The sequence below is a fragment of the Tasmannia lanceolata genome, unplaced genomic scaffold (assembly GCF_043159265.1).
Source record: "Tasmannia lanceolata isolate RefF3 unplaced genomic scaffold, GAP_Taslan_0.1 ptg000018l, whole genome shotgun sequence".
NCBI lineage: Eukaryota > Viridiplantae > Streptophyta > Magnoliopsida > Canellales > Winteraceae > Tasmannia > Tasmannia lanceolata.
Window position 1 is genome coordinate 63,723,485 of NW_027518695.1, and position 15,436 is coordinate 63,738,920.

At 35.7% G+C, this 15,436-nt stretch overlaps 1 protein-coding gene across 1 annotated transcript; it reads left to right on the forward strand.

Annotated features, from left to right (window-relative positions):
• Nucleotides 1–513: 513 nt before the first annotated feature.
• On the forward strand, nucleotides 514–5,290 carry LOC143851347 (la-related protein 6C-like). The gene is made up of 10 exons (XM_077360740.1): nucleotides 514–897; nucleotides 2,641–2,722; nucleotides 2,822–2,916; nucleotides 3,011–3,082; nucleotides 3,184–3,263; nucleotides 3,350–3,431; nucleotides 3,628–3,675; nucleotides 3,936–4,004; nucleotides 4,164–4,298; nucleotides 4,734–5,290. The coding sequence occupies exons 1-10, from the start codon at nucleotides 598–600 to the stop codon at nucleotides 4,983–4,985; spliced, it is 1,215 nt and encodes a 404-aa protein (XP_077216855.1). The 5' UTR covers nucleotides 514–597; the 3' UTR covers nucleotides 4,986–5,290.
• Nucleotides 5,291–15,436: the final 10,146 nt, after the last annotated feature.

Below are 15,436 nucleotides of genomic sequence, written 5' to 3' on the forward strand. Positions count from 1 at the left end.
GCCCCACTTTGGTTAAACACATACAAAAAATCACACCGACCAAACAATCTTAACCGTCCATTGTGTATCCTTCAAAGCAATCAATGGTCGGGGTACATGGGCCCACCTAAAGAAAACTCCAAATAGAGAGGGTCCCACCATCCCCATGTCCACCATAACTCACACAAGATCAATACTCAAACTCAAATCCACGTGGCCAACCAAGTGAGAAGCTTAACATGATGTGGGGCCAACCCCTCCTTTCTCATAGGTCCCACCATCATGCTCCAATAGGAAGGGGCAGAGGAAGACCATTTCTTGACCTCCTCATTAATTAATAAACACCCCCTTAAAATGATCCAGCCACCCATGTCAAAATCCCACCTTAAAATTGGGTCAAACCCACCTCCAACGGTCAAGTGTCATGAAAAATAGTCTCTCCTTCAAATCGAACAAAAATGCCCAAATGTGGGCGGCAAATGTGGATCCAACTTCAAAAAGCAGTTACAAAACATCAAGAGAAAAAATCCTCAAACTCTCCACCACAATAAAAAGAAACCAAAAGATAAATAAATACACAAAAACAAAGAAAGACACAGAAACAAGTAAAGGAAAAAAATGGCACAAGCATACCCAGGAGAAAAGCCTCAAGAACATACAGAAACAGAGATGAAATCCACAGTTTCTTTCAAATTCAATGCTCAGGCACCAGAATTCGTCCCAAGATCACAGACCCAGATGCCCGTTTCGGGTTATTTTTATCCGTGTTTCCATTTCATCGGTGGCAGCGGATCGTCCGATTGGCTTTACGTTGGGGATCAAGAACCAGTCCAATTGATTGCCAATTCAAGTGTTCAAAATCCCAATTCTTCGAAGAATTTTCTCACCGATGATCTCCGGCACAAGATCATTAAGCAGGTATTCAAATGTTTCTTTTTAGTATTCTTCGTGTGTGTGATTCTTATCGTTTAAGGACTAGTCTAAGGATTTTGGGTTTTATTGATCTTTCTCTGTAATGATGATTTGGGTTGATTTCTAATTCTGTGATTTATATGAATTGGCTTTTATCTTCGAAGTTTTTTCTGTAACTGCTGGCTTATCTTAATTTTCTTCAGAATATATGATTTTGGATTATGGTTCTTGACAAGTTCTGCTTTGTTTTTTCTTTGAGATTTTAACAAATCATCATCATTGGAGGGTTGATAAATGGGTTGTAGATACCATTAAAAAAAAGGGGTGGTTGTAGATATTCAGATTATCGTAATTGATGTATGATTTTGTGATTCTTCACTTGTGCGATTCTTATCTTTTTTGGACGAGTCTTAGGATGAATTCTTCCCGTTCTTTGTAACTGCTAGCTTGTCTTTATGTTCTTTGGAATATATGATTTTGATTATGGTTCTTGATAAGTTCTGCTTTATGTTTTGTTTGAGATGGATGGTTGATAAATAGTTGTAGATATTCAGATAATCATAACAGTAAATTGGTAAATAGCTTTGGGTTGAATTCCATCCCGTATAGAGAGAAATTTGATCTCACAACTTGCAAGGATTAGGATTTTCTTGGGTCTTTGTTTAAACTTGTGGGTTTGTGAGTAACATACATGTATCATCCCTTGATTTTATTTTTATTTTTTTGTATTCTTTTTTTTCTTCTCGGAGTTTCCTCTCATAATTTTGATCAAATTTGCATCAAAATGTACAATTAGTAGAATTCAGATTAATAGACAAATCTGTCTGAAGTCAAATTGTTCAGATTCTATCACAAAATGAACAATTAGGCCATGTTCATTTAAGAGTATGACAGCTGATAGCAAGTCCGAAACCAAATATGGGACTCAAAATTGAACGTAATTTTGAGTCCCGTTCAAATGCAAGTCCAATAATTGGTTTCAGACTCAATGGATTGTCATAATCTTAAACAAACAGAGCCTTAGAAGAATTCAGATTATCAGACCAATCTCTGGCCGGAGTCGAACTGTGTGGATTCTATCACATCTAATTACAATAGCTTTCCTCTGTTACTTTGGGCTTTCAGAAATAAATTAAGTTCAATATTTCAACATTTTTTGTTCATATTCAGAAATTTTGTTTTAACAGAACATGCCAAGTAATAATTTATGTAGTGGAATAGCCCATATTCAATGTAAAATATCTTCTCATTTTGTTGTCCTCTCAATATGTATATGCATTCCAGTTTTGAAATAAAGTGCAAACTGCAAAACTACTAGGCCATTGTTTGGGACCTTGTAACATTGGCAGGCAATTAAAGGTTCATTACATGAGACCTAATGGCGCTATTTAATGGAAATGCTTAATTTTGTCATTTCCATTTGAATTCTTTGTTGTTTACAATGATTTCCACAATTTCCATTTTTTTTTTTTTTTTTGCAATGTTTGTATAATTGTATATATTTTATCATCTCTGATTTTTATTTTTTTTACTATGTCTGAAGTTCATTGTTTGAAACAAGAACAGTGTTTGTATTTTTTTATCATCTTAGTTTTTTTCTTTTTCGTAGGTCTGAAGTTCAGTTTTAGAAACAAGAACACAGATGACTTTTTCATTTTAATCACAGAGCGTATTTACTTTTTTTCTAGTGGACTCCATGGTTTCAATTGCATTTGCTCTTTTTCATTCTAATGGTGGCCTCTATCACAGGTGGAATATCAATTCAGTACCACAAGTTTGACTGCAAGTGATACATTAATGAAACTTATCAATAAAGATCCTGAAGGTTATGGTAAGGACGAAGTAGGGCACTAGAAAGGTTGATTAGAGAACTCTTTTAATCTGAATCTGTAATTAAAGCAAAACTCATTTATGTTTTTGCCTGTAACAGTTCCAATATCATTTATTGCATCTTCGAAAAAAATAAAGTCCCTTGTCAGTAACCACCATATGCTAGCCACAGCACTTCGCGGATCTTCGAAGCTTGTAAGCTTTGCTTAAATTTACTCGTAAATTATGTGTATTTTAACTTTGAAAGCAATCAAAGCATTTCAATTTTCCTTGTTATTCTGTTTTGAAGGTTGTGAGTGATGATGGAAAGAAAGTTAAATCTAAACATGTTTTTACTGATAGAGACAAAGAGGAATTACAGGTTGTTTCCATGAAGAAAACCTTTCAAATGAAAAATCCAAAAACTCCCATTTGCAAAGACTTCTTATCTTATTGATATTGTTCTGATTATGTGCATTGCAGTCTCGCATTGTTGTCGTTGAAAATTTACCAGAGGACCATTCTCACCAAAATATTGAGAAAATGTTCAGTGTGGTTGGAAGGTTTGAACTTTACTTACTACTGTGGTTTTATATTTAGATGAAGAACTTGAATGAATGTTTAATAGACTGTATATTGTTATGAACAGTGTGAAGAATGTGAGAATCTGTCATCCACAGGAATCCAATGCTTCTAGATCTTCTAAAGCTGATGTGCTTATCAGTAACAAGGTATATGCATTAGAATATATATATTTTAAAAATTAAAGTTTCATAATTCAGAATATAGTTCCTAATTGAGTCCAGGTAGGGATTTGCATTGAAAAGATTGTATTATTTCCTTTGTTTTGACATCTTTACTGTGGTTCTCTAAGAAATTTTCTGACTCCTTTTTTTTTTCAATTATCCTCCATTGTTACATGTTAAGTTGCACGCGCTTGTGGAGTACGAAACTGTCGAGAAAGCAGAGAAAGCAGTAAGTTGAAACAATCAATTTCTTCCTTTATTATTTTCTACGTAAGTGAACAGCTCTGAATAGGGATTAGTTAGAGGTTTTTTCATTTTCTTCCCCCTTAATCTCTCTTTTTGTTTCTTGTTACTATTGAGGTGCTGGTTTGCTTTTCTTCACGCTTGTATCGACCATATTGGTTATGGGTTCTACCCCATTCTTCTTTATCAATTAAGCTCTTCATCATTTAAGAAAAAAAAACTCTGATTTGTTGTCAAAATTCACAGGTTGAAAAGCTAAATGATGAAAAAAACTGGCGAGAAGGCCTCCGTGTGCGACTGCTGCTTAGACGTTCGGTACTTTACTTAAAACCCAAACCCATGATCCTTTTTAACAAATTCTTCAGTACTTTCAATTTGATACTCCTTTACTTAAACAGTTACTTGATCAATATTCCCACCATTTTATTCTACCCATCATTCATTTTTTTAGTTTTTGTTCTTTGAAATGTGCAGCCAAGGTCTGTTGTGAGGAGCAGAAAGTCAGAGTATGACCATTTTGAGGGGAATTCCGAGGACGAGGAAGTACATCCCTCTGAATCATTGGAGGAATCATCTCAATCCACAGAACAACAACCTGTTGAGAACAATGTAAGTTATGTTGCATGAGTACAGGTACGAGTGTCAGAATCCGACATACGTACTGAGTGTCAGATTCAGCTAACCTGAAAAAAAGGATTCATGGATTCACCAATATATTTTAATCAATTCTAATTTTATTTCCTTTACATGATAATATGGTCTTAAAAGGTAATATATTGGGAATTTTTGTAGGTTAATTAAATATAATATTTTATTTTTCATATAAAACATTTACTATTAAAATAGATAAAATCTAAAACCATGTGATAATTGTAAATATGTTATAGTAATATTTAGAAGTGTCGCAGTGAATCCAAAAATATTAGAATTAAATACGTGTCCAACACAGGTACGTTGCCCATTCAGTAGAATCCGATGCCCACATAGTAATCATTACAACTTGAATAACATGTGTCATGATCTTATTGGATGTGTTCTTGTTAGGCTGAAGATAATAATTCAAGTGCTGCAAAGAAAGGATGGAACCGAGGCCGTGGGAAGGCTCGCGGGCGTGCTCAAAGTCACAATGGGCGCGGACTCCTTGCTGCCGCCCCTCAGCCGAGCAGCCTCATCCAGTGTGAAGCATTGAGCAAGCCAACACCTCGTGGGCCAAGAATGCCAGATGGAACACGTGGGTTCACCATGGGTCGCGGAATGCCAATGCCGACAGTTTTAGTTGTTTCACCTCTGGACTGATTTAAGTGTTTTGGAATCACAGTTAACAGTTTGTTGATTGATTTTGATTGTATGTTCCCCTGAGTCAAAATATGCTTGAAATCAGTTCTTTAATCAGTATCATTAGGAGGGCTGGTTATAGTTTTCTATTGGGTCATTGGTTATCAATAATTCTGCATGTATACTATGCCTAGTAGATGTTCAAGGCAAAGATTTTGGTTTCTTTATTTTGATTCTTTTATTCTCTTTGACCACCTTCTATGAATGTTCAATAACTTGAAAATGTTGACATAAATATAACAATATAGAGCTTTTCAGTTTGATTCTATGATTCCATAAGGATTTTTCTATGATTCCATGTATGGATGCTTAAATTCAGATTTCAGAGTCAGATCAAATTCACTGCCTTCCACCATATATCAGTTATTTTTGTAAAGAATGACGGACTTCTCAACCCGAGGATATCTGCTTCTGAAATAATGAAGCCAAATTATAATATCCCAAGATCCATAACCGAAATAGAAGAAGAGAAATCACCAACAAGATGTACTTCAATAGATATGATAGAAGAACAAGAATACAAGAAAAAAACGATAAGAAGAAGCCTTCAAAACATTGAGAAAATGGGGCAAGTTGACACTTCACTTCAAACACAAGCTTGCACACACAAGAGTTCCAATGGAGGTAACTCTTGTCGTGAATCTCTACAGAAGTGGAGAACTAATTGTTAGAAGTTTCTATCTAATTAGAAACATACTAACCTTGTGTGTGGCCTTGCATTAAGGCAACTTTCAACTTTGGCAAAATCACCTTAAGTTTGGAAAGGATTTGGGGCTCAAAATAAGCACTCTAACGGCGTGCTAATTTTTGTCCCAAATATGCCAAACAAAAATTGATGGGATTAGAAAGTTCTATGGGTTCTTTCTTCTCTTATAAATAAGTCTCTTGGTCCCTCTTCCTCTCACTATGTATCTCCAACTTCCTCTAGAGGGTATTCATGTGACGGAGAAGGTTTTCAATTAGCCGGGTGGTGAGGAGAAGGAAGAGAAGAACAAGGGGCGTTTCTAGGGCCAATTATGTGCTCAGAATAGCGAACATTATCTGATTTAAAGCTTTGAAGACTTGGCCATGGTGAAAGCTATTTCTAACTCATCTCGAGTACTTTTTATTTGATTTGACTGCCCATGATTCAAAGGGATCATCAAGTTAATGTTTAGAATAACATTTGGTATCAGAGCCTAGGTTGCCGGAATTCGAATCCAAAGAAAACTTGAAATTTTAGATGAAATATACTTATTACACCTCGTCGGAAAAGTCATTTCAGCCGGCCCACCGGCGAGTTTTTCTAGTGAGTGGCTGGTACGGTTGTGTTCCCCTTTGACCGATGGTCATGTCCTCAATGGCTTAATCTGTAATTTTAGTGAAAAGTTATTGGTTCAAAAGTAGTCGTGCGGAGAAGATGACCATCATATTATAGAGGTGCAACTGGGGCCAATTTTTCGGAATTTGGGTTGAGCTTTTATCATAAAATCGGCTCGGGTTCAGTTTATTCCAATTCATTTTTTAGCAAAAGCTCGACCCGACCCGACCCAAGTTGCACTCCTACCATATTAAGGTCGTGGTTTTTAAGAAATTGTTCTTAATCGGTAGTTTTCTAAAACTTCTAAATATTTTGAAATCAACATACATTGGTAGTTTTCTAAAGAAGTATTCTCGACTAGTAGTTTTCAAACTTTTGAAACCGCCATCCAATGGAAATTTTCAATGAAACTGCCACTAACTGGTTTAAAACCTGCGTCGCCATTTGGGGGCCGGTTCACTCATTTTCTGACCGATTTTTGGCCACCCAAAATTGGTTTGAGACCCTCTAGGCACCCTCTAACTTGTGTAAAAGTTTCAGATATCCCACCTTCCATTTTTTTTTATGAAATCTGGACTTTAGGGCATATTTGAATTTTCCCAAAACAAGTTTTTACGACTCATCTTTTGGGAAAATTTTTACAAGATAAGACTATTTCCTAAGGTTTTTCGGCGTTCCGGATCTATTAGCATAGGTTTTGAAGCCACGTGAGGATCAGATCTTATAGCTCATGTGTAAAAGTGACAGTAGGCATCCCTTTGTGAGTGGTTTTTGGACCCTTTAAAGTTCTAGTTTTCAGTTTCTCACAATTGATACTTATTTGGTCTTACTTAGATGCATTAATTGCACAAAATATCCTTTCGTGATATGCATGTTTGGTTTATTTTTAAGCACCCAAACACATATTGTGGATGTTGTATGCCCTTGATTGTTTCTTTGGCTGTTTTGAGTCCTCATTCTTGAGTTTTTGTGGCATACAATTAGTTGGGTATGTATTAATTTTATCATTGGACATGAATCTAATATAAAGATGTGCTTGTAGGCTCTTTTTAAATATCCAACTATATTTTATGTGTACTTTTGTGTTTGGATTTAGTTGGAATACTTAAGAAATATTTGTGCATGTTTGGTGAAGGACCTTTGGATTCATGCAACAAAGTTTTTAAGGTTTCTTATTGATTTTAAAGCACAAATTAAGAGCCTAATATATGTAAACACACACTAAGGGATTGAAATCTTGTGAGTTGCATTATTGGTTGGCCGTGGATAAACACCGTTGTTGCACTTGTATCTATTTAGCTTTCCTTGTGTACCCAACTACGGTTTTTACATGCTCATGTAGAAGGTTTTATTGTTCAGATAAAAGGCCTATATGTAATGGATTCTTTGGATTCATCTAATAAAGTTTTTAAAGTCCCTATTGGTTGTGAGACACAAATTGAGAGGCTTCCATGTGTATGTACACACTGAGAGTTTGCAATCTTGAAATTGCGTAAGGGCTTTTGTAAGCACAAAGATTCTCATGGGTTAATCATTCACCTTACCTTCTTGTTTTGATGCTAGCAAACCAATTAATTAGCATTTATGGACTGATGTGTTGCTTTGAGGTGTTGTGTTCTATACAAGAATTTCATGTCATAATCGTCATTACACAACTCTTCACAACTCATGACTTGTGGATCAAGGATCAAAGGAACCAAGAGCTTGCATCTACAATAAAGTCATCCTCATTTGAAGATGCTCAAGTAAAGTAGCTCAACATGAAGATCCCACAAGTTCCTAAGCAAGTGTCAAGAAGGAGCCTGGAGTTGAACATGCCATGGTGACACCTCATGTACCTCAACAAGCATTGAAGATTGGAGGACATGTCACAAGAGCCAAGACAAAGTTCAAGATTTTCACCCAAGCCGAAGAAGTTCAAGAAAGTGCAAAGGAGCCGAGACATTCCAAGAAGACTCATGGTATTCATTTTTACAATGTATTTGGAGTCCTCTTGATTTTATGTTTAAATGCACTTTTAAAAGGTTTTCAAATGATTTTCATACTTAACTTTTTATATCTTTGAAAACCATACATACGCCCAAAAATGTGTTTGAAAACCTTGGACTTAAGCCCAAAGACCATAGCCCAAAAGCCCCTGGATTTTAAAGTTAAAATGGAATTTCACTCAGGGCCGGTCAACCGAGTTATGCCGGGCGACCGCGGATATGTCTGTTTCAAAACAGAACAATCCAAGATGGTTTGGGCGGGCGACAACCATGGGTCGGTCGACCGAGATAAGTTGTAATCCGCCTATTAAGAGACATTTATTGTTTTTCATTTTATTTGTTCTTCATGAGAGGGTCTTCTCTTCGGCCCGTAAAGAAAGGTGAAGAAAAGGGTCTCTGATTCGGCCCGTGAAGAAAGTGAATCATGTGTGAGGTTTGATTCCCTTGCCATGGCTTCGTGCGACAGGCTTTGCTTTGGCTCTTGAGAATGGAAAAGCTTATTGTAAGAGCTTCGAGATTAGGCTTGAAATCTCACCATAGTGGAGTATCCAAGGAGCCAAACTTGGAAGAGTGGAGTAGGTCAAGTTGTGACCGAACCATTATAAAATCTTGGTGTCCTCATTGTGGTGTGCATCGTCTCTCTCTCTCTCTCTCTCTCTCTCTCTCTCTCTCTCTCTCTCTCTCTCTTCCTTTCCTTCTCTTGCACGTGTGGTGATTGGTAATCTCTAACCTTACTTATGTTGATGCTTTAATTGAACAAGGGTTAGTGAATGCACTTAAGTTAAATGTCTAAACCCTAAATTGCATTATAATATCTATTTGAACAAGGGTTAGCTAAATGTGCATGATTAGAAAGTTTAATCCCTAAATTTTACTGATATACCTATTTGAACAAGGGTTAAACTAATTAGTGCTTAATTAAATTGATTAATTTTTAATCTCCCTTAATTAAGCCTAAAAATTCTAATTATCCAATTCACCACCCTCTTGGATTGTCACACCTATATTTCATTTGGTATCAGAGCATAGGCTCTTAAAGATATTTTTAATTTTAAAAATCTATAAGAGAAAAGATCTGTGATAATCCATAGAGATTTTGAGAAAGGCCGATCCACCCTAATTCCTCCATTCTTTGATGGAACGAATTATGGAGCTTGGAAAGCACAAATGCAAGCCTATCGCAAATCCATAGATAAAGAGATTTTAGATGTCATTAAATAGGGAATTTCTTTTTCAAGGTAATGCACTGAAGGTGATATAAAATTGTTTTCCTTGAACTCAAAGGCTATGATTTTATTGTGATGTGGTTTAACTCCAAATATTTTTAACAATATTTCAAATTGAATCAATGCAAAAGATATTTGGACTTCATTAGAAAACACTTTTGAGAAAAATGTTTGTCTCTTTTCAAATGATACAATTTCTAGACAAAAAAAGATTTCAGAAAAATCTTTTGCAAATGACGTTTCTTTCAAATCTTTTGCAAATGAAGTTTCTTTCAAACATTTAATTTCTGATTTGGAAATTCAAATTGAAAATTTAAAATTGAAAATAAATGAATGTTTGAAAAGAAATGAAAAATTAAGTCAATTGAGCATATTTTTTATAAATAAAAATGTTTACTTATTTCAAAGATGCAATGCCTTATAGAAAGAAATTAAAAGCCTTGAAATCTCAAACATTAAACTTATTGAAAAATATAAACATGTTTGTGAAAATGATAAATAAATGAATGAAGAACTCTCTATTAAGAATCAAAGACTTCATGAAGAAAAAGATAAACATACTTCAAAGTCTTATGATTCTAATTGCTCATCTTCTACCAATCATAATTATTGTGGTAGAGTTGTGCACCACAATTCTGAGCGTAAACTTGAAATTGTGAAATCTAACAAGTTTGTTTGGATAAGAAAATGTACACTCCCACAAACAAACTTGGATGGACCTAAAGGGATTTGGGTTTCAAAAGAGTTCATCTAATCTAATTAGTGAATGAGTTAGTTTAGGGGCTATGCTAAATTGTTTTATCATTCACATCCTTGCTAGATACTTTAATTCATTGAATATTTTTTTATCTAGTTTTCATGTGCTTAATGATATTTCATTTTAATTTTGAGCATTAGATACTCATCATTATTTATTTTCTTAATAGCTTGTATCTTTGCTCATTGTGCTTAAATGATCACAACTTTTTATTTCTATAATCTAAGTATAATTCAATGATATAATTTATCCTAGATTATAGTTTTGTGCTTGTTGAATATCTTTTAGAAAAGCCTCTCTAAGTGCAAATCACATCACTTGTGCATTTAGCATCCACATAGCAAATCCACAAGAGAAAATTCAAATGCGAGAACCATATGTGTGCTTCCATGAAAATTAACCATCCTTTTTTCCCTTAAGTTCAAATTGATCTTTCAAGTTCATTCTCTTCATTCTTGAACTCTATCTAAGACAATTTTGGCATTTGCTAGATCTCTGTATATTCAACTTATGAAGAATATCATTTTTAGCAAAATTGAGTGTTAAAAGTCATATCTATGGAAATCCACTCTGATCCTTTCTTAGACATCTCATTTGCCCTAGGTGAGTAAGTATGTTTATTACTATGCACCTAGTTGTCCTTTAAATCCATTCTTATGTGCTTAATGATTATCATTAAATGCATAAGAAATCTTGATGGGTTAAATTGATGTATTCCAAAAAGCTTAAAATGAATATCCTCTCATGACTAAGATAAAACTATCTAGTAATAGTAGTTTTTTTTGGAATGCATGTCTCCAAGGTGTGCATCACTTGACATTCTCTAGAAGTCCTTGGATTATTCTCTACAGTCTTGCATGAATATTTTTGTTTGTGTAGAGAATTGAAAGTATGTCTAGATTCATTGTATGAAACTCAATTGAGTAAAATTAAAAATGTCATAGGAATCTAGTACCATTGTTGGGCAGTTTCTCATTGTTATGGTTATCATGTAACACATTGTGTTGGAAAAACTTGTTTCCCACACATCTTGGTTTTCCATGGGTCTTCTGCACTTTGTGCTTAAATGCCCTATTTTATATGGTGGTTTGTGGATATAGGCAAAAATGTTTGGACCACGATTCGTATGCCCAAACATGGTAGACTATCCATGAATGCTCTCATTGAATGAACCATGGATGTCTCTCTTAGACATGGAATTCTATTGATCCCTCCTGTAATGTCTAAGTCCTATAGAATTGTGCTTAATTGATAATATATATATATATATATTATAGTTTTTCCCTTGTATGCTACTGGTACATGGTAAAGATGGTAAACTTAAATTTAAAAATTACTCAATTGGTACTCTTAGTAAGATGGAGAGTGTACACTCACTTTTAATTAAAACACTAATTTCTTTGGCTTTTAGCCAGCATCTTAACCATAATAAGCCATATGTGCCTTGTGTGTTATATCTACATATATATTATTTGCACATATTTAGGGGGAACATGTTTGCTAGGTTGTCACCTCTTTTGGTATCATATGACTACCTATAGCAATCATGCTTTAGTAGCCCAAGGGTGGTTTGAAAATCATTCACCTTTAAATCCCTTGGTGTCTATGTGGTTGGACAGCCCTTTAGATTTATACATTGTATGAGTCACTTACAAAGGGAGAGCTATACATGCTCAATGTCTGTCCATACACCTTATCATATGATGTGTGATGTGCATCACATATGATAAGTACACTCATATGGAGCCACATTGCTCCATGTGTGTTGTAGTTGGGTCTTGTCCTATTCTTTAAATTTGAGATCATCTCTCATCTTTTGACAAGATCCCTTTGCTTGTGCCTCAGATTCATATCTTCTCAGGCCTTATACTTATCTTGGATAGACTTATATGTTTCTATCTCTGCCAATGATTAGTATCTTTTTCTAGAGTTCGAAAAATCTCTAGATCTCTTCTTCATAAAATAGTGATCGAGATGATCATCCTATCTCCTATGAAGTAATCTCTTATCATGTGCTCTTAAAGATAAGAACATCTTTAATCATGATATGATCCAATGGATGTGCTTTTACATTCTTATCTATAGCCATTGTGTATTGTCAGGCCTTGCATTATAAGAATTATCAAAGGCCAATGACAATCTCTTGGAAGAGGGATGATTTAAAAATATTTTTGAGTTTGTCATATCCCATCACCTCTTCCAAGATTTTAGCTTCGGAGGACCCCACTCAGATCTTGTCCTTCACAGCTTGTCTGTGGTACTTGTCTCCTTCCATCGTGCTAGATGTAATAAGATGGTATATGTACTCAATTTTTCTCTGTCCATCTCTACATTCTTCCACAGTGAAGGATAAACAGAGACTATAAAAATTGAAGACTTTGTCTAAAGACTGGCATGTGCACTTCATACTCATTCTCTCAAGGATAACCCTTTATTGAAGGAGAAGACTTAAAGCAAGTACCCAATCTCTCAATCAGGAATGATTTGTCAAAAGATGCTCCCTTACATGGAAGAAATGGTCAAGCATTGATCTAAGCTCTTCTAAACATTCAGCAGTAGAAGAGTCCCAGATAGAAGAACAGAAGTTCAATTTTACTTCTTTCGAGAGATTTTCAAATACCACTTTTATCATTTCTAGAAGTGATAAAAGAAATGTGGTATTAATCTTCCATCTTGGTCATGTATATTGAGCTTTATGGTTCTCATTTATGTATACATTATCTTTTGGTTGCCATGGATATGTACCTCATTGATTTCATTCTCTTATCCATGTGTTTCCATTTAAATTAGATGCACCTAGTCAGGGGGAGCTTTTACTTGCATATATACAATACTCTAAGGGCAAGCAACTGGAACTTAAAAGTTATTTTATAATTCTGAGCATGTTCATGCTCAGGAAGAGACTTGTTTGCCCTATGACAAGAAAACTCACATTCGAAGCAACTTGTGAACCTAAATGGTTATGTCATCAATCTGAGCATATTCTTGCTCAGGTAGAGACTCGTCTTCCTGCAAGTTGCAAATGAAGCCCAAGTGTTTAAATCACTCACCTTTTAAACCATTATGCCTGGTCATGCCCTATCATATACGTTTCACCTAAGGCCAATGACAAATAAATAGGGGAGAGCCAAATGGTTGCTTTTTCATGTTTATATAGACCATTGTGATATGCTCACATAGTCTATTGCCCCCATAATTGTGCTTAACTTACATATCTTTTAATAAAATAAAAAAACTCTGCTTATCATGTATTTCACTTTGTTTTCATTTTTTATAAGCATCATATGAGCTTCATTGACACATCATATACACTTTGAATAACTCTTATGTGTTGTTCTTCATCTTGACAACCCACTTGCACTCACACTTGCATATCCCTACTTTTTTGCTGTTGCTAAAAGGGGGGAATTTTGGGAATTGATTAGGTAGTCCAATTGTATATGCACCATATGCTTTACATTCATATATTACACTTGTGCATATAGTGAGGGGGCATTGCTTAAATTATTTATTATATTTAATGCTCATTCATATATTTGTTTAATATCTTCCGCCTCCCTAATCAATTTGTTTGCCATCATAAAAAAGGGGGAGAATGTAAGCCCAAGGGTTCCTATGGGTTAATAATTCACCTTACCTTCTTGTTTTGATGCTAGCAAACCAAATTGATTAGCATTTATGGACTGATGTGTTGCTTTGAGGTGTTGTGTTCTATATAGGAATTTCATGTCATAATCGACATTGCACAACTCTTCACAACACATGACTTGTGGATCAAGGATCAAAGGAACCAAGAGCTTGCACCTACATTGAAGTCATCCTCATTTGAAAATGCTCAAGTAAAGTAGCTCAACATGAAGATCCCACAAGTTCCTAAGCAAGTGTCAAGAATGAGCCTAGAGTTGAACATGCCATGGTGACACCTCATGTACCTCAACAAGCATTGAAGATTGAAGGACATGTCACAAGAGCCAAGACAAACTTCAAGATTTTCACCCAAGCCGAAGAAGTCCAAGAAAGTGCAAAGGAGAAGAGACATTCCAAGAAGACTCATGGTATTCATTTTTACAATGTATTTGGAGTCCTCTTAATTTTATGTTTAAATGCACTTTCAAAAGGTTTTCAAATGGTTTTCATACTTAATTTTTTACATCTTTGAAAACCATACACACACCCAAAAATGTGTTTGAAAATCTTGGACTTAAGCCCAAAGACCATAGCCCAAAAGCCCCTGGATTTTAAAGTTGAAATGAAATTTCACTCAGGGCCGGTCGACCGGGCTAGGCCGGGCGACCGCAGGATGGAACCTGGAAATCCAGGCCAACTCGAATTTTATCGGGCCGCTCAACCGGGTTAAGTCGGGCGACCGCGAATATGTGTCTATTTCAAAACAGAATAATCCTACATGGTTTGGGCAGGCGACCGTTGTGGGTCGGTCGACCGGGATAGGTTTTATGAACCAAATTTTTGAGCAAACAGTTAGCCCTCGCCGGGCAACCGCCATGTGGCTGGTCGACTGCGACGGTAAGAAATTTAAAAATAGAATAGGGCACCCGATAGGGACGGACGACCGTCGTAGCCCGGTCGATCGGCGTAGCCCGGTCGATCGGCGTAGCCCGGTCGATCGGCGTAGCCCGGTCGATCGCCGCGATCGAGCAAACTAGTCGTTGGGGCATTTTCTGCTTCACTTTTTCAAGCCAATAATTTACAGTTTTACCCCAAACAGTCATATTTTCAAATACTCTATATATACATTATTAAAACATATCTCTACAAGCTTTTTGAACATTAGAGAAAGATCAAATCTCATTTCTCTTTGAGCTTCAACATTTTATTTCAAAAGCTAAAAATCTCTTTGATCTTCCATTTCTACATGTTATCAAGAGGCACTCCATAGGGCTTTCATTTGTTTATTTCTCAAAGTGAATGTGAGCTTACAAAGTTATAATCTACCTATTAAGAGGCATTGAGTGTCTTTCATTTTATTTGTTCTTCATGAGAGGGTCTTCTCTTCGGCCCGTAAAGAAAGGTGAAGAAAAGGGTCTCTGATTCGACCCGTGAAGAAAGGTGAATCATGTGTGAGGGTTTGATTCACTTGCCAAGGCTTCGTGCGACGGGCTTCGCTTTGGCCCTTGAGAATG